Source organism: Podarcis melisellensis (genome assembly GCF_964234715.1).
Source record: "Podarcis melisellensis genome assembly, chromosome: 11".
Taxonomy (NCBI): Eukaryota; Metazoa; Chordata; class Lepidosauria; order Squamata; family Lacertidae; genus Podarcis; species Podarcis melisellensis.
The window spans coordinates 48,442,622-48,462,966 of NC_138543.1; the positions used below are offsets into that span (position 1 = coordinate 48,442,622).

Genomic DNA, 20,345 nt, shown 5'->3' on the forward strand with positions numbered 1-20,345 from the left:
TAATAATAATAATAATAATAATATTTTTATTATATATACCCCACCCATCTGACTGGGTGGCCTTAGCCATTCTGGGCACCTTCCAACATACAGTCATACCAACTCCTTGCGACTCACATGTTATGGCTACCGAACATTGCAAATACGAAAGTGAGTGTTCCAGTTTGCGAACATACTTTGGAACCCAAACGTCCAACCCAGCTTCCAATTGGCTGCAGGAAGCTCCCGCAGCCAATCTGAAGCCGTGCCTTGGTTTTCGGAAGTCAAACGGGCTTCCGGAATGGATTCCGTTCGACAACCAAGGTACGACTGTATATAAAAACATAGTAAAACATTTTTAAAAACCTTCATTATACAGGGCTGCCTTCAGATGTCATCTAAAGGTTGGCTCAGGTGTTGCATAACCATACCCTCCAACATTTTGCTGATGTCCTAAGGAAAAGCAGGAAATTCTGGGGTCAAATCAGAAGCAGGGACGGCTTCTGTAAATCTAGGACTATCCCTGGAAAATAGGGACACTTGGATCTTTAAAAACAAAAAGACCCCACTGATTTTCATTTAGTAGCAGTGCTAAGGTAACATTATGAACTCTCTGAATTTTCATTTTAGGATGAATAATGTGCCTTGTTAGTGCTATTATGTAGAAATCAAAATTGGATATGTGAAAGTGGGTCCCATATTCCAGGCTTGAAGTAAGAGGTGGGTGTCTGGCCTGGGCAAGTTGAAGATTGAAGATCACTGGTACTGTTCATTAGAATAGTGAAAAAGTTGGGCAAGCCCCATAAAACTGTGGTTTGCTCAATAGTACTTCATCTTTCCTTTCCCTTTTGTCCCCCAAACAGGAAAATATTGCCATGAGGTGATGATTCTCTGCCACTGTCTTCTGGTGAAGATTAATTTTGAATGAATTCCCCCCGCCCCCAATGTGAATAAGGATCTAACCACATCCCAGAAAAAAAGAAAAGGAAAACCATAGATTGCAGTCTTTCGGGAACTGCTGGACTGACATTGTGCAAACTAATTGGATATTTCTCTCCAAACTCTTTAAAAAGCTCATGGTGTGTAAATAATAGATAATTCCATTTCTATCCTCTGTGTGTGTTGGGGGGGGGGAGCAGGGGAAATTAAACCAAGAAAATAATAGAACTGATCACAGCTGAGGAAGTGTTTTTTCCAAGTGTGTAGAACAGCGACATCTAGGAGCTAGCTAATTAATTGCACAGCGGCTCAAAATGCATCTTAAATATCACTGTAGTAGCCCTGCTGGTATATGCATGCAAGGAAGACTGGTAACTGCTTAACCACTTTTACTATCCATTTATTTTTTAAAAATTTTTACTAACCACTCAAACAAGAAAAATGGATTTCAGGGCAATATAAAAAGAAATTTAAAATATAAATCCTGCCAGCTTGTTCCTGACAAGGATTTGACACCCCCCCCCCTGTCATTCGCTCTGGCTCCAGCTACTGTCAAGTTCCCTGTCTTCTGGCCTACAAATCCCAAAGAACACCAGCCACGATTGCCTAAAATGGCACATGGAGAGGGGTCTTCTACAAGCCAAAGACCAATGGAATAGTTAAAGTTTGGAATTTGTTGTTGTTGTTGTTTAGTCGTGTCCGACTCTTCGTGATCCCATGGACCAGAGCACGCCAGGCACTTCTGTCTTCCACTACCTCCCGCAGTTTGGTCAGACTCATGTTTGTAGCTTCGAAGACACTATCCAACCATCTCGTCCTCTGTCGTCCCCTTCTCCTTGTGCCCTCCATCTTTCCCAACATCAGGGTCTTTTCCAGGGAGTCTTCTCTTCTCATGAGGTGGCCAAAGTATTGGAGCCTCAGCTTCACGATCTGTCCTTCCAGTGAGCACTCAGGGCTGATTTCCTTAAGAATGGATCGGTTTGTTCTTCTTGCAGTCCATGGGACTCTCAAGAGTCTCCTCCAGCACCATAATTCAAAAGCATCAATTCTTCGGCGATCTGCCTTCTTTATGGTCCAGCTCTCACTTCCATACATCACTACTGGGAAAACCATAGCTTTTACTATACGGACCTTTGTTGGCAAAGTGATCCCCTTCATGGATCACTTCCTTGCCGTGGCGAAGGGGCTTGAAGAACTCAGAGAAGCTATGAACTATGCCGAGCAGGGGATCCAAGATGAACAGGTCATAGTGGAGAGTTTTGACCAAACGTGATCCACCTGGAGGAAAAATCGAAACTAGAAACAGAGTTGCTTGAGCCAAAATCCAAGCTAATTTCGAGAATGTATAACTTGCTGCTTAAATGGAACACACAGGATGAGATTGTCAAATCCTCTATGATAAAGTGGGCACAGGACTTGGGGCATAACATTATGTTTGAAGACTGGGAAAGGTTATGGAACACCGGAATGAAATTCACGGCATGTACTGCCTTGAAGGAAAACATTATGAAAATGATATACCGGTGGTACATGACCCCAGTCAAGCTTGCAAAGATATATCACCTGTCCGATAATAAATGTTGGAAATGTAAGGAAGAGGAAGGGACATTTTTACACCTCTGGTGGACCTGCCCGAAAGTGAAGGCCTTCTGGGAAATGATACATAATGAACTAAAAAAGGTGCTGAGATTCACCTTACCTAAGAAACCGGAGGCCTTCCTTCTGGGCATGGTAGACCAGAGGATGGTCAAGAAAGATAGAACTTTCTTTATGTACGCTACTACAGCAGCGAGGATTCTGTTGGCAAAGCACTGGAAGACACAAAATCTACCCACATTGGAAGAATGGCAGACGCAGCTGATGGACTATATGGAGTTGGCTGAAATGACTGGCAGAATTCGAGACTCGGGAGAAGAAGAAACGGAGGAAGTTTGGAAAAATTTTAAGGACTATTTGAAAAAGCATTATAAGTTGTATGAATGTTAAAAAATGCTCCTTTCTAGGAAGGTATACCTTCAGTATCGGCAAATTTCTGAATTGATAAATAAGACACTATAAGACAGAAGTGAGGTAACGAAATATTTTTATTGTGTGGAAATTAAAAATTAATGCAATTGTATTGAAATGTTTACAACAGATAACACGATAAAATGGAAGATATATTGTTATGTATAAAACAAGTCAACAAATTGCTGAGGTTTTGGTTACACAGGGAATGCAGTGCTCGGGAGATGGGGGAAGTCCATTGGATTTACGGAAGTATGTATTTGAAAGTGGAAATTTGTTTATTAAAAACCTAATAAAATATTTATAAAAAAAAACAACAAGATGAACAGGTCATAGTGGAGAGTTTTGACCAAACGTGATCCACCTGGAGGAGGAACCGGCAAGCCACTCCAGTATCCCTGCCAAGAAAACTCCATGGACAAAGACAACAGGCATATAAAAGTTTGGAATATCCCCACATAAAACTGCTGATGTTTGTGATGGCCCACTTAATGATTTCCCCCCTACCAATTGTGACAATTGTATAGCTCTGTGCTAGATGCTGTATTATTTTCCATTGTATTTTTCATCACACCTTTTATTTCTTTAAAGATAAAGGTAAAGGACCCCTGGACGGTCAAAGGCAGCTATGGGGTTGCGGCGCTCATCTCGCTTTCAGGCCGAGGGAGCCGGCACTTGTCCACAGACAGCTTTCCGGGTCATGTAGCCAGCGTGACTAAACCGCTTCTGGTGCAACGGAACACCGTGACGGAAACCAGAGCGCACGGAAACACCATTTATCTTCCCGCCACAGCCTATTTATCTACTTGCACTGGCATGCTTTCAAACTGCTAGGTAAGTAGGAGCTGGGACAGAGCAACAGGAGCTCACTTCGTTGTGGGGATTTGAACCACCAACCTTCTGATCAGCAAGCCCAAGAAGCTCAGTGGTTTAGACCACATTGTCACCCGCATCCCAATATTCTTTATAAGAAATGAAAGATTCAATAACTGCACACGGGGCACCTGATTAGGTTTTACGGACCATAGGTTTGGGAGCAATCGCAAGAGATTTGGAAGTTCAGAACATATATTTACTTTCTGGTATAATTAATGTGGAATGAGTACCCTCTAGTGGAAAAGTTTGGGAACAACCACATTTGTACTTTGTGTCTCAGAATTGGTATTCGTTATTTTTTTGCACACCTACCAGGAGATCCCTGCTGGATCAAACTTAACACCTATCCAGATGAGCATTGTGTTTAGTGCAGTGGCCAAACAGATGTCACCCAGGAAGTCATGAGAACAATAGCAGTGTTGCTCCGTAGATTAATAATTTGGAAGCATGGTTCTCTAGCACCAGAATTAATATACAGCCATCTTGCCTAGTAGCAATTTGATGATGACCCTCCCTGGATTTGCCTAATCCCATTTTGTTTTTTTAAAAAATAATATTGGTTTTTCTATTTATACATCCTCTAACATTTCTCTAACAATTTTCCATATTTCCTCTCCCTCCTCCCCTGGACTTCCCTCATATTCCCATTTTGTTTTATACACTCTCCCTGTGTATTGTTTCCCAAAATTTTCCCAATACATATAGTCTTACTTTTTGTTATATACAATTGTGTTTGTTTATTCAAACCCTGCCAGTGAGTCCAATTCTTTATGTTGTCTCTTCATATATGTTGTAAATGGTTCCCATTCTCTTTTAATTGTTATCCTTTTCATGTAATTTATCTGTTAATTTTGCCAGTTCTGCCTATTCCGTAAGTTTCCCTCGCCATTGTTCTTTCATTGGTATTTCTTCTGTCTTCCAAGCTTGTGCTAATATAATTATTGCCGCTGTTGTTGCTGCCCGTTTTAAAGCCATCCAACTCGGTAGCCATCACAATGTGGCAGCAAATTGTATATATAATGCATAATTTTATTTGCATGTTGCTTTTCCACAGTTCAAACCATGGTCAAGGCAGCTTACAGAATGGGTGAAAAAACGCCTAACTACAACATAACAAAAGTAGTCATAAACAATAAATAAAACATTAAAAAATACACAAACTGAACGATTTCCTCATAAATCATAAGATCTAAAATATACCAAAAACCCCAGCTACAACCCCCACCTCAAAACAAACCCCAAATTCCATAGTTTTACAATGCACTGTACTTCCTCTTGCCTGTAGTATCCCCCCCCATCTTTAATTATCTTCCTTGAATTCCATGGGGCATAAAATGGTTAGAAGAAGAAGAAGAGTTTGGATTTGATATCCAGCCTTTCACTCCCTTTAAGGAGTCTCAAAGCGGCCAACAATCTCCTTTCCCTTTATCCCCCACAACAAACACTCTGTGAGGTGAGTGGCGCTGAGAGATTTCAAAGAAGTGTGACTAGCCCAAGGTCACCCAGCAGCTGCATGTGGAGGAGCGGAGACGCGAACCTGGTTCCCCAGATTACGAGTCCATTGCTCCTAACCACTACACCATACTGGCTCTCATCGTGTGTTAATTAGCTTTGGCTGCATCATTATTTTTTGAAGAGTGGCTGTATAAAAAAAGAGAAGTCATGCAAAGTGGAAAAAAATCTGATGGATCGGGGAGGTTTCAGCGGAAAGAAGAGAGTGTTTTTAAAGATTTGAGAAAACAGGAGGAAGGGTGTTATCAGTATCTCATAAACATATGGTCAATTACTCAGGGTTTTTGGTTTTTTAAGTGCTCTTGTTGTATTGTTTGATTTATTATTGCTTAATTGTTGTAAAAACATCTTAATATTTCTTGATGCACAGTATAAGAAACTTCTAATTAAAACAAAATACGTTCTTAGTCATTAACGATGTGTGATAGTATTGACAAATTCAGCAAAATGAACCATTTCCGCCTAGTGAAAGGCAGGAAGATAAAACCTAGCCACATTTACCATTTGCCACATACATCTGATTTGTGGCAATCGATAGATGTTAAAGCAACAATGCTCCAATACCATTTTATTGCTAGATAACTCTCCTGAACTCTTTTTGTCTCTTACTGAACCTAATGCAAATTGCAAGACATCTGGGGAAGGGCCCATCTCACTTCTGATTCATGTACACAGCGTTCATGAATAGCTAAGAGATACTTTCCATGCCAAATGTTAAGGATTAACTAGCAGTCATATTTTGTTATTGTTTTGATTGTCCTGCTCTACTTCAGCCATCAAATCAGAATTAACTTGTCAGGATTGCTCTCTCAGGATTTCATTCACTAGGTAGAGGAGCTAGGCTGATGTGGAAATTACTTTGATCTAATTCTCCCAATGCTGATCTCATTTATCTTCTTTGGCTGTGCCACACAGCATGGTTTTAGCAAGGTGTGCACAAACAGGAATGAGACACAGTGTGAACCTTGGGTTTGCCCGCTCTCTCAGTCCCATCCCTTCCTTCCATGCAACCCATAAGAGTTCAGAAGATTTCCTTTCCATTTTAGTTAACCACAGCTTCTCCTGTCATCCAAGCCCAGAACAGTAATTATTGTTTACCATGGTTAGTTCAAATAAACCAGCTCCAGAAACTATGGTTTGAAGTTGGCTTGTTTCATGCTAACCATGGTTAATATTAACCAGATCGCCACTTCAGATGACATAACTAACCACTGCTAACCAAAAGTAGGTTTAGGAGCTTCTGAACTCTTCTGGGTGATGCGGGCAGAGGAGAAGGGAATACACAATTTGGGGTCTCATTGTAGCCCACTCCTGCACATCGCCCTGAACATGGTTAAGCGTGACATGCAAATTCAGCCAAAATCTTGTAGCAACATCGGCAAAACTGTCCTCAGCAAGGATATTTCAAATTTACACTATAGATGACAGAACAATTACAACGTGGGATGGGGAACAAAAGTTTTATCTCTCAGATCACCAGCTTCACAATTTAATTCCAGGACTCACTCAGTTTATATGCTAACAAACTGACATGTGTATTAATGTCGATTAGAGCTCTGTAATTTCACTAAATACCTTCTGGTGGTGCTGGGAAATGTGTCAGTTTTAGTCATTAGGAAAAATTAAACCAATAAAACTGGGAGGCAGTGTTCTGTCAAAAATCTTGTGCATCATTCTTTACTTTCCACTTCAGTGCGTTGCAAGATCCAAACTTAATATGGAAATTAATTTTCCGGATAGGGGATGCAGATTATTTGTTACAGATTTGCTTTTAGATTATACAGAGGCAGACTGCATACTTACTGGCTCTCTAAGCAACAGCAGTTTCCACCCCAAAAGAATAAATGAAAGAAACGGGATATTAATCTTCAAGCAAACATTGTGAAATAAAACAAAACCTTTAAAAGGAACCATACCAAACACAGTGGACAACAAAAAGAACTGGATGTCAGTTTCAGACTGGATCACCTAACTGGCACTAGATTCCTTTTTCGGAACCTGCACCTGACTTAGATGGATCCCACGCATCCATTTGATACTCACGACAGTGGATTACTGGGTTCAGAGAACTCATGCACATTTAATTTTTAAATTAAATTACCCTTGATTATTATTATTTATTTTATTCCATTTATATTCATTACCCACCCTTCACCATGAGGTCCCAGGGTGGTGGCAACAGCACAGTGCACAGTTATAAAAAGAGATGGAACCATTATAATTACCAAACAACTGTTCTTTATTAGAGAGGAAACAGTATTCTAGCCAAAAGTAGCGAGTGGTTTGAGAATTACAGCTCAGAAAAAGACGACTGTGCATTACTCCTTACTTTCCTAAATGATGAAAAGTGCCAGGGGCAGTGTTTCTCAGATCTGACTTCCTTCTGAAGGAGGGGCCACTTCCAGGCAGTTGCTATTTGCAGGAGGGCCCAGTCACAAACTGGCAAATCTGGTTTATTGCAATTGTAGTTGACCACGCTGTCTTGAGCAACAAAGCTACTTTCACAAAAGATCAGACTTTTTGTGATAAGGAAAGTAAAGGGGGACTGCACTGGAAGGTGTGGAGTAACACTCGCTTTACGCAACGTCATCTAACCTTATGCTTATTAAATAGCCAACGTTGTCTTAATCTCCCTGCAAACAAATCAGGATGAATGCTCAATAAACAAGTTGTCTGGAAGCAACCTTTGTGTATTTTTCTAATATGAATTTACAAATATACAACAAGAACACCTGCCTTGTTAAAACACAATGCTGAAAACAGTTTAGAGCAATTTACAATCACAAAATAAGGGGACTCCTCCCATATTCCTGGCCATGGTACAACAGCTGTGACCATAACTCATAACTGGCTAGCTGACAGATACTTCTATGGAGCTGATGAAATCTTTGCCTTGAACACAGAGAAAAGCAATCACTCATTATCATCTCCTATGCACGTCCTTCTGAGAACGGAAGGCAATGCACAAGAACATCTGGTGCCTTAGTGCAAGTAAAATATAATAAGCTTGCTCTTACAAGGATTGCATCTCTCTCTCTGGAAATGTATATGGTTGCCATCCTCTGTACCATACTGGTGGAGCTTGAATCCCAAAGCAAACACGGTGATTTGTGGAGGTAAAACACAGATTCAATCAGAGATAGCAAAGTTGCCAAGCTTGCAGCTGATGGGAAACTGGGGAGGGTTGGAGGCCTTTACGGTTCACATTAACTTTGAGGAAGGCTGGGGCTCATAGCATATGATGATGATGATATAGAAAATCCATGCATGGTGTAGCCAGGGCACAGAGGTGTTCATGTGCTTGTTTTTAGACTAGCCAGAGACTAAATGTGCCCTGGGGAAGTCACTTCAGTGCTGCTAACACAGCTGTTTGACTTCCTGCCATTGTCTTTCCAGACAGATGATGCCAATAACATTCACTGCACTGCCCACTGTATGCCTGTCCTAGAAAAGAAACCATTCTTTTATATTGCATGCAATGGAGTGGGTGACCAGTGCAAAACAGAGTCACTGACCTGTTATCCAACCCATAGGAGTACATATTCTATCGAACTGCAATATATGCAACTGCAGCAAAGAAAATCCAAGTGAGAATCTTTCAACAAACTGTTAGTGACTTGTTAATTTGAGCAAGCTAAATCTAACCCCAGGAAGTTTCAATGTTGATTGCATTTTAAGCAGAGTGTATACTTATTCATGTTTTATGCCTGTGCTAATAGGTCTTTTACTGCATTTGCAATGGCCTATGGCTACAAGCAATAAATATTTATTGGCCATTGGGCTTGCAGGGTTCACTAGAGCAGGAAGTTCAGTGCAGTGCAAGATTAAGGCCTGTAGTGACAGAAGCAATCTCTTTGTTTCCATCATTACAGACCTAATCTTGCAAGGGCACTGAACAGTGCTCCAATCTCTTGGATCGTGGGAAGAAACCAATGAGTTTTTCCAAGTGCCAAAAAGTATGTGGAGAGAATAGTTACCATGGCAATGCAAGCTCCACACTAATCAAGTGTGCGTGTGTGGGCCTCTTGAACTGATTGTGACTAGAGATGGAGAAGTGCTTCGAAGAGCCATTCTTTTGCTCTGAAAGCAAAGGACAGCATCACCGATTTGCATCTGGTGATGCAGTGCTATCAGACCAGTTGCATAGCAGCCTCTTAAGTTCTGCATTGTCACAAAATGTACACTGCTCATTAATGGTTTTACGTTCCACCTAAAAGCATGAAAGCTAGAAGTTTGTCCTGATCTAAATGAAAAGACAACCCTTTTTTCTGAGGAGCTCACAAGATTTTGCCCTGGATATCACCTAAATACGTCACATAGTATAGTTCCTCCCTGCTCAAATTCAGGGGTCATAATTCACTGCTAGAATATACAATTTCTATATGAAAGGTCTGATTCAACCCGACACCTCCAGGCAAGATTTATGTCTGAAACCCTGGATGGCTGATGCCAGTTGCTGCAAACAATACTTATTTAAGTGGACCTATGGTTTGCCTGGGTTTACAGAACTCCATTTCTGCAAAACTTTGCCACTTAGGAGGCTGTGGAAATGCACAGGAGCCATTTAAAGGGCTTCTCATTTGACCAGATCATTTTGGAAATATTTAACCATTGCGTTAGTCTGAAGATGTAAAGGTATTTCATGGGGGCCAGTTCAGAAAGTGACAACTACCAAACTACGGAACATTTAAAAGTTGCCTTTACCATCAACAACAAATCTCTTATTAACTCAAGCAGCAAACCTGCACATAATGTGAAGGAAATAAGTAGCTATCCTATTTTTAAAAGACATCTGAAGGCAGGCCTGTTCAGGGAAGTTTTTAATATTTAATGCTGTATTGTTTTTAATACTTGATTGGGAGCTGCCCAGAGTGGCCGAGGAAACTCAGCTAGATGGGCGGGGTATAAATAATAAATTATTATTATTATTATTATTATTATTATTATTATTATTATTATTATTTACCTGGGAGTTCAAATGAACTCCACAGGACTTTTTTCCAAGCAGATCTGCATAGGATTGCGTTGTTAATCTCCCTCCTCTTTTTAATAAAACCACTTGGGTTTTCTGAACCACAAGTTGGAAAGCCTAACAACATATACATGCTATCTGCATCCTAATGCCTGAGTCATCAATGTCCATGAACTGCCCTGAATTGCAAGTTGGAATCCTAATTTTTAGCAACCAGACATGCAAGTCCTATTCCTGGGCCACAAGCAATATTGTTCCAACATCCAGTCTCTTCTTCAAGTGCCTCTTTCTCCCTCCCAGCAACCTCTTCCCCTCAGGAATTATAAATAGGGGTCTTGAACAAAATCAAGGAGAGGGCTTGGGCCAACTGTAATCAGACAACACTGTTCAAGGTAAGGGGATAAGATGTATAAACATCCCTGAGGCTGCAGTGCTTGACACATTTCATTGTTTCTCTGCCCAACTCTTTCAGAAGCCCACTTCTTACATGGCTAAAGCTGGCCAGTGTAGCCTCTTATGACTACACTTACAAGCATAGGAAGACAGAAAGATGTATCCCAGACCCAAACACAATGAGAGGAGAAGAGTGGCATGGAAGGTGGGGTGGCAAAAGAAGGAATGTTCATCAGAGGGAAGGCAGGTACAGTGGTATCTCAGGTTACATACGCTTCAGGTTATATACGCTTCAGGTTACAGACTCCACTAACCCAGAAATAGTACCTCGGGTTAAGAACTTTGCTTCAGGTTGAGAAATCGTGCTCCGGTGGCGTGGCGGCAGCAGGAGGCCCCACTAGCTAAAGTGGTGCTTCAGGTTAAGAACAGTTTCAGGTTAAGAACGGACCTCCGGAACAAATTAAGTACTTAACCCAAGGTACCACTGTATACAACACCTCTTTAAATTCCTCCGACAATTATTTAGAAAATGTACGAACCCACTTGCTCAAAAAAATTCTCCCAAGTAGCATACAAGTAAAATTATATATAAACCATGACTTAAAATACACAAATCAATTAAAAACTAATATACATAAAACCGCCAAGAAAAACAAATATAAAATCAACGAAACATTTAAAACAAATATAACTAAATCACGTTTCTGGATAAATCACCCGCCACTCCTGACAGCTTCTTAGACCTTCGCTCCTTAGACACCGCTTAGACCTTCTCCAGCCTCCAGACTGACTTGCCACTGACTTATCTGTTCCCTCCCAAAGTGTCTACTTCCCTGCAACCTTGCAAGCTGTTGTTCCTTGGCTTCTCTTCCTCCTTGCTTCCTAGAGTCCCAATGGCTGTCTACTGACTGTCCGAACCACTTCCCGACTGTCTCCCCCTTAATACAGCTACGTCTATCATATTGTAATTCTCCTGCACATTTGTCAGCACATGCAAAATTCCACAGTGCTAAGATGCAGAAATCTAGAATAAAGGCTAATGTTTAGTTAGCATTGTTTTGGATAGAGTGCCTCAGTTTGCCTAGTATTCCTCTCCCCCAGAAATGCAGGTAAGAGTCTAAATTTAACATACCACAGGCCCTTTAGTCACATAAGAGAATGGAATGCTGAACTTTTAAAAAATTCTTATTGAATATAGTACATATATACAAATATTTTTTAAAAGGAATTTATTGCCTTGCATATAATTATGAACAAAATAATAATAATGCTGGCCTTTTAAAATGACAGTATAAATGAGGAGTACCTGTAAAGCTGATTCACTCTTGTTGACTTTTAAAGAGGCTGGGGTGCATTTATAATCTCACATGCTGGGGTGCATTAAAAATCTCTTTCCTACCCTTTTAAACTAATTGCAGACATTGATCATGTAAAACAAAACTGGTTCCCAAATGACCAGAAATTCTGCAGGTGCTTTTATTTAATCAAAGGTTGTTTGTACAGTGCTTGTTGTGGGAGGAAAGGTTCGGGAACTTCCAGAGGACAGAAATAAGAATATCATTGATGAATGAGAGCAATATTCCGTTCAGTCCATCGTTCAGTTCCCATGCATTCATCTAGACATGTAGGGAAAGCACCAGATACCCAGTGGTATCCTGCCATCCTCCAAACAACATCCCCTCTATGTCAGGAGGTTCCCACACTTCTGGTTGGTGGGCCACCAGTGGTCCATGAGCTTCACTCAGGTGGTCCATGGAATGTTTATATTAAATATGCAAATTGCTTTTTAACTGCATTTTCCTTGCATTTCATTTCTTATTGTATTGATTGCAACTTGGATGCAAGTTGTTAATACAAAAAAAAGAGCAACAGGCAGTGACCATTTTGCACATGTTCAATTACGCAGAACATGAGGGCAGATCAGGGGTATAATAGGGTGGGCTTATGCCTTATGCAAACTCTGTTGGCGGGGAGAGGGGCAGGAACACAATCCCCGTGCAAATCGGGGGTTGCCTGCAGAAGAAATAAAAGAAACAATAAAAATACAACTAAAAATCACTGGTAGAAAAATCATTACGTCGTTCACCAAAACCATCAGCATTTTCCAAATGATCCCCCCCGGGGTGGGGCGTGTCTAGCAACCACTGCTCTACTTCCAGTGCTCAGGCTATGTCATTGCTTATGTAGCCAAAGCAGCAGCACCATGCAGACGGTATCAGTAGACTTGAGGAACCTCAAAGTTTGCATAGAAAAAATTTCTAGAGGTAAAAACCCCAAGGGAGTGAGCCCCCCATAAAATACCAGACTATATGTGCTCAGTGCCTCATGGAATGCTGACTGTTAGGGAGCAGAGGGTGGGAAATGTTTGGTTGGGGGGGTTAGAAGTGCTGGAAGCCTGGACAGGCAGACCATCGTCACACTGCAACATTTTGTTGCAGTTCCAATTGCTTTCGACATGTTAAAAGAGAATACTGTGCACATACTCTCCCATGATAAATAGCTGGGCTTGAAGTCAATCAGACTCTTTCTTACTACTGTATTGCAACATGCCCTGCAGTTTCCTTATCGGGGAAAATAACTGGGAATTTCCTGTGGTCCAAGAAGATTTCTTAAGTACCTACGTGCCAACTCATAATCCCAACAACTTGGGATCCTGGCTAAATAATTCAATGAGACCTATTAATGCCCTTTCCCCAAAATCCAAGACACACAAGCAGCACTGCAAATCGCTGCCTGAGGAATGTTGCCGCTAAACTGCCACACAGAAGTTTCGACTACTGTTGATGAGACAGCCTCAAGCTTCCTGAGAAATCGGATTCCAGTTCATCTGTCGTCTCCACAGGTACGTTGCTTTGGTTCGAATTGGATGGATACGACCAGGTTGGTGTCCATGCGACCAACCTGTTTGGAGACATATTGCACTGGCATCTCATTGGTTGCAAAACACTTCCTGAGTGAGCAGGGCTTTGCTGGGGGAAACCTGTATAGCAATGTGGCTGGTGATTGTGATGAGAGGGGCTATATCCAGCTGCCTCTACACCAGGCGAGTGCGTGAAACAAGGCCTGTCAGGCCCGCAGAAGCTGTGGAAACAACTATTATTTCTGTATCCTTGATGAATGCGCAGTCTCGCAATGAGCGGCTTGCCAATGTTAACCACCTTTCTTTCATCCACGACATCATCTACTCCTGCGTATTCATAATGCAGGCAAACTGTGAAGGTTAAGTCTTCCTGTGAAGTAATAAAAAAAGAAAATTCATCATTAATCTTCATAATAATGGCAGCTGTTATGCCCTAAGAAAGAAATGCAGGCATTCACATCAAATTCAGCATTCACTGCCATCAGAGTGCTTTTGTCTCCTAATTACACAAATTCACAGGACACCAAAAAAAAGGGGGGGGGCGCTGGAAACCTATTTCTAGCATTTTGCTGTCAGCACACAGACACTGTATTTTAAAAGCAACTGTTACACCGGCTGCTAAAGATATTCCACTTTCCACGTTAAGAGTTTGCCTTCCACATGGAACTTGCAAAAATTAAACACAAAGAAGCTACTGTTTGCATCACAGATAACTCCAATACTCTCACTAACATAATCAGTTTTGTATGCTGACTGAATTAACGGCACATCTGCATTTCGTGGGAAACAAAAGCAAAAAATGAGCATGTCTGCCCCTCAAAAAATAAATAAATCAATTTTAGCACTTGCTGTATCTTCATCATTTAGGATGATGTATAAGCCAAGGGACACCAGCTGTTCTTTATCATGTAGATTCCACCCTCATTCCAATGCCACATACTGCAGTTTTATACTGATCAGAATAGTTCCTTCACCCAGTACATTCTCATTGCCCAGTCAGATTTGGCTCCTGGTTCCCTATTTCCCACCTCACAGTAGTGTCCAATCTGCACTAGAAGCAGCGTCGTGCCACTTCAAAACAGTCATGGTTCATGGTTTGCGAAGGGTGTTGAGAGTTTTTTAGGAGATCCCTCTTCCCCCTCACAAAGCTACAGTTCTCAAGAGTTCTCTGGGAAGAGGGGCTGACTACAAAACCACTCTGGGAATTGCAGCTCTGTGAGGGGAACTGGACTCTAACGATCATCTGGGACCTTAGCAAACTACAAGCCCCAGGATTCTTTGGGGGAAGCCGCAAAGGTTTAAAGTGGTGTGATACAGCTTTAAATGTATAGCGCAAATGGGGCCACAGCCATGATCGGAGCCCTGATTTGTTTTGTTTCCGATAGCTTAGAATCGTAGAATTGAGTTGGAAGGGAACTTAGTGGTGCAGCAAGAAAGCAAAGCAGTTGTGATCCTACCACCACCTCAGCCTTGACACAAACAAAACCCCTATTGCAGCCTGCTGCCCTTCCCCAATATACATGAAGCCATATTCAGAAATCTAGACTCTGAACCTTTTGAGACTGAAGGCCTTTGGCATATAATTCTCTGCTGGCTTAACCTGCAAAGCTGCATCCGTAGGGAAAACATACATTTATGCTGAGGTATTTCAAAGGGTAGGGATGCAGGTGGCGCTGTGGGTTAAACCACAGAGCCTAGGACTTGCCGATCAGAAGGTCAGCAGTTCGAATCCCCGCGATGGGGTGACCTCCTGTTGCTCGGTCCCTGCTCCTGCCAACCTAACAGTTCGAAAGCACGTCAAAGTGCAAGTAGATAAATAGGTACCGCTCTGGCGGGAAGGTAAATGGCGTTTCCATGCGCTGCTCTGGTTCGCCAGAAGTGGCTTAATCATGCTGGCCACATGACCCGGAAGCTGTAAGCTGGCTCCCTCGGCCAATAAAGCAAGATGAGCGCCGCAACACCAGAGTCGGTCAAGACTGGACCTAATGGTCAGGGGTCCCTTTACCTTTACCTGTATTTCAAAGGGCAAGTAGTAACTGGAGGCTACCAATATGGGTGTGGGCCTGTAAAACGTGCAATCTGTTTCATGCAGCAGCTGGTGTAAAAGTGCCAAACAGAATGAGTTTGTGAGACAAAAGTAATGTGAAATGACCTTTAGCTTTTGCAGAGAACTTATTCGAGTGTAGAGACAATGTTTGGGTAAGTCCTTTGAAAGCAAGTAGCTTCCGGTTTCCTCAGGAGTCCCCTTGTTTGCCCCTTTGGGGTCGACATCCAAGTCCTGTTCAAATTTGTTAAAAAGCAGAAATTAACTTATAGGATTAAAAGCTATATATCCACAACCACCACCACCCTCTAGCTGCCAGATCATATAATATGTGGGTTTTGGACAAAGTGCAAATTTCATGTTTTTTATAATCTTGTACAGAATAAACTCATACCAAGCTCCTGACGCCAACTTACAAGGGGGAAATCTGTAACATAAGCTTTGCAAACAGTGATTTCAGAAGGCTTCTTTACTATGCTTGTGTAGACAATCAGGACATTGGAGAATTCTGCTGCGAAACCCAGCTGAATTTGAACACCGCAGGCAAACTGAAGGCACATGCTTTCAGGAAGTTCTGGAAACAAACACATTTTGATTAGTGGTAATACACAAATGCTCTCCTTCAAAATTAGTTGGGGAAATTGCATCTTTCCTCATGCTGTACGTAGTCATTATCCAGATTGGAACATCAGGATTAATTTCAGTAGCTAGGAGATCTACAAACTAATGGGAGCAGATTATAATCAGTCTTCAAGACTCCTCCATACATTTTGCACAGATCATCTCCTCCTGGCATCTATCAACAGTTCTGCTATTACCCTAAAATGTTAAGTAACTTTACTGGAGAGGATCTTGCTCCTTCACTTTACTAGCAACACATGAAATGAATTACCAGTTATCATTAGCTGAGCAGATAAGGAGATGAAACTATGGAGAGAGGGCCTGGAAGGTCACTTCATATACCTGGGTTCCTGTGAGCTATGGGTTAGCCACCCCTGGGCTATGGGGTGTCACTGTCCCCTCATCATTATGATACTGACTGACTGTTTTGTGAACTGGCTATTTTCTGTTGTGGGATTTATAGTTGTTAACCACTGCAGATGTTTTATATGGAAAGGTGGGGATATACAAATGTAATAATGTGTTTGGCTTGGGAGCTTGACCCCTAAGAAAAACTTAATGAGCCCCATCCCACCAAGGCTCCACTGATTTTGGTGGCAGCAAAAAAAGGGGGGAATAAAACAGAGGTGATGTTGTGGTGGACAGAGATGTGTAGCACTCTCTGCACAGCCCAGAACATTGATGGGGATAAAAACCACCCCTACTGTGCTTATTAGAACGATCATTTGATGAATGGAGAGGGGTTGACGATAAGCTCTGCTCTTCAGCTGATCTGCTGGGTGTGGGGCTACGCTGGAGAAGGTGCCCTGTGCAAGAGTAGGGTGGCCACACCTACTGGTGGCATGCAGCCCCTGGAAAGTTTGCCAAGGGTGAGTGCAGTATTCAAGTATTCCATTGAAGGTTAGCTATCCATGAAGTAAATGAACAAATAACCTAGGGAAATGAACCATTTGAGGGAGGTAAGCCAAGTTATTTCAGTATATATATAAGGCTGTTGTGCACCCACACCCTGGGACATGAGGAGCTATAGACCAACTTGAACAGCATCTTCATCTTCACCCATACCGTGAGCTTTTGCCCATTGCAGATTCCGCGCTAATGACTCTGCCGATGCTACTGTTTGCTGAACAGGATCAGTTAATGCTCTCTTCTCAGATAAGCTGCTGCGAATCTCCAAAGCCTGCTTGCCTTTGGTAAGGTGACACTTGCCCATATCTAAAAATAAAAGATGCAAATCATTTTCTGGGAACCAAAGCTGCTGAAAATTCTAATTAAAGCACCTACATTCCAGAAGAGCCGCCATGTTGCTATGGTTATTGTTGTGTCAGCGTTTCCATGACAAACCTGATTTCAAGGGGGCATTCAAGCCTGGCTGTTCAAAATTCACTACAGTCCGGAACATACCGTCCAAGTTCCTCTCCATGAGAACTCTGCCTCCCCTGCTCTTTTAGCATTCATTATGACCCAAACATATATTAAGCTGCCTGGCAAGTTTCTTCATCTTCTCCCTCCTACATGCATAGGCACAGATCCTCCAGTCAATGAAAGCCTTCCCAGGAAAAGACATTTTTCTTAATTGCAGCACTCTACTTACAAGAATACACGTTCCAATCGTTTTACACTACAGATAAGCTAGACTGATCATCTTTTCCAACAGTTGTCTTTTTTTTAGTTGGGGTTCTCCATCTATTTTCAGCCACATCATTAGCATCCTAATTAACAATTTTAAATTTTAAATTTAAAATTAACAATTTTAATGCATTTTTGTACACCTTTGTACTCTATATGTTTTTAAAATGTTGTTACATAGCCGCCTTTTTCATAAGGAAATTCTGCAGCGGTAGTAGTTTTTGAACATCGCTTCTGCAACTTAAAAAAAAATGAATTTATTATATAAGGAACTGCCTTCGGCGAATGGCTCATCTTGCCTAGTTCTGTCTATCCTGGCTGGAAGCAGTGTTCTGGGGCTGTGAAAGGAGATAAAGTATACCTTTAAAAAACAATGCCACCATTTTGGATGCATCTATCGCTCTGTGCCTACAAAGCAAACATGCACAATTGATTTGATCCCCCCTTTCTACCCCAGTGTGTTAGTAGTATTGTTATATGTTGTGCTTCCAGGGGCAGGGGTACATCAAAAAGCCACACACACATACCCATTCCCACAGCCCTATTATTCTTTTGAATATGGACACATTTCATTTCACAGCTTTTATTAGGGATTAAGTGCTACAGCACCCTCCAGTAGTTACCCCCACCCCCAGCAATGCCAGAAGTACGTCTTGATTGGCGTGAAGGCAGCCTCCCTGGATTCGGGTTGTACACAGTCGCTCTCCAATAGTCAGCCAGCGGTCCCACTCAAGAATACTTAGGCATCCAGCTATTGCCATCTGGCAGCTCCTTGTCTGGCAGTTTCACTTCTGCCTTCCCCAAAGCAAAAGGGGGGGACGGGGACCTTCTTGCGCTTCGCTTCCAGGACCACATTGAAGCAAAGGAGTCCTCTGAACGAGGTCCACTCCCTTCAGGAACTCAAGAGAACTACCTTTCTTCAGGTATGGTTTGCAGCTCACTAGGCTCCAGCCTCCTTCCACTCAGTTTCCCACCCAGGGCATTGGTTACACAAAGTCTACATTTCTCCCTGTTGTCAACCTGCCATTCCAGTCTCCCACAAACATTTTCTTCCTGCTTCCCTTTTGCCCAGTCACCCTCCACCCACCCCCATCCTTCTCTCCCAAGTTCTAAGAAATTCTGACACCTTCTCGAGGCCAGCAGCTGTTTTCTATCTGCTCTGTCAGGCTGCTCCTCAGGGAGGGGGAAAAGGAGCCTGTCTTGTGTCAGGGAACTGCCATCAGTGCCGGAAGGAGAGAGCAAAAGCCAGAGGGATTCCAGAGAGCATCCAGGGATCGGGAGGAGCAGCCCATCTTCTGGGGAAGAGAATCAGCGTAGCACCAGTGGAGAAGGGGGGCAGATGGGGGAAGCGGCGAGGCGGTCCTATGACTCCTTGCCTGGGACCAGTAGGGAGAGTAGGGGTCCTCCGCTGCCCAAGCCCTCCTTGCGCAGAAGGCTTTCGCGCAGAGAGAGTAGGAGGAGACTAGGCGTCAAAGAGCTTCTTTGCTGGAAGAAGTTTAAGAAACGCCCACTGACAGATTCTGCCAGCGATTGAGTCAGCCATGGGTGAGTGGCTGTCCGGACAGAAAAGGTTCACTTAGGCGACCCAGCCAGGTGTTTGCACCCAGCTGGGGAGATAAGCACCGGGTTATGCACGAGCAACCCCTAGAACCATTACACTTGTTTGCCAGCAGGCTGTCTTCCCAGCCATCCTCTGCTGGCAGTTTATGTTGACTAGAACCAGTAGGAAACACAGGGTGCACTGGGGCAGGCCATTCATCTCATCTCAAGGAAGTAAAGGTTACGGGGATCAGGCTGTATTTCAGCTGACAGACATAGTTGCCCCAAAACAGTTATTTACAAAGGCTGGTGTACATTTGTTCTTTATCCTCATCTAGGAACAAGCAGTTTGAGCTGCTATGGGGGGGTGGAGTTTGAAAAAGAAAGAGTGAAGCATGGGTGTGCATATACCTTACCCCTGCATTCAACTTCTGTTAAAAAATATTATAGACTCTCAGGGCTGCTTTGGGGCTGTTTGCTCCGAAGACTTCAAATGTGCAAATGAAATGTTTTACACTTCACTGCATTTGTATTCTGCCTTTCCATCAAGGAGTTTTAGCCACACAACAGCCCTTTGAAGTAGATTAGGCTGAGACACGGGATGCATGTGGCGCTGTGGGTTAAACCACAGAGCCTAGGACTTGCCGATCAGAAGGTCGGCGGTTTGAATCCCTGCGATGGGGTGAGCTCCCATTGCTCGGTCCCTGCTCCTGCCAACCTAGCAGTTCGATAGCACGTCAAAGTGCAAGTAGATAAATAGGTACCGCTCTGGCGGGAAAGTAAACAGTGTTTCTGTGCGCTACTCTGGCTTGCCAGAAGCAGCTTAGTCATGCTGGCCACATGACCCGGAAGCTGTATGCCGGCTCCCCCGGCCAATAAAGCGAGATGAGCGCCGCAACCCCAGAGTCGGTCACGACTGAACCTAATGGTGATGGGTCCCTTTACCTTTAGGCTGAGAAACAGTGAGGCTCAAG

At 42.7% G+C, this 20,345-nt stretch overlaps 1 protein-coding gene across 4 annotated transcripts in view; it reads right to left on the reverse strand.

Moving 5' to 3' along the window:
• Positions 1-12,140: 12,140 nt before the first annotated feature.
• Positions 12,141-20,345, reverse strand: part of MALT1 (MALT1 paracaspase) — a 38,933-nt gene continuing 30,728 nt past the window's right edge. For all 4 annotated transcript variants that reach the window (XM_081929672.1, XM_081929670.1, XM_081929669.1 and 1 more), the window contains 4 exons: positions 17,269-17,418; positions 15,999-16,156; positions 15,691-15,816; positions 12,141-13,908 (listed from right to left, as the gene is read on the reverse strand). In XM_081929672.1, coding sequence (XP_081785798.1) covers positions 13,453-13,908; positions 15,691-15,816; positions 15,999-16,156; positions 17,269-17,418 — 890 coding nt within the window. In that variant the 3' untranslated portion in view covers positions 12,141-13,452. The remainder of the gene's footprint in view (positions 13,909-15,690; positions 15,817-15,998; positions 16,157-17,268; positions 17,419-20,345) is intronic.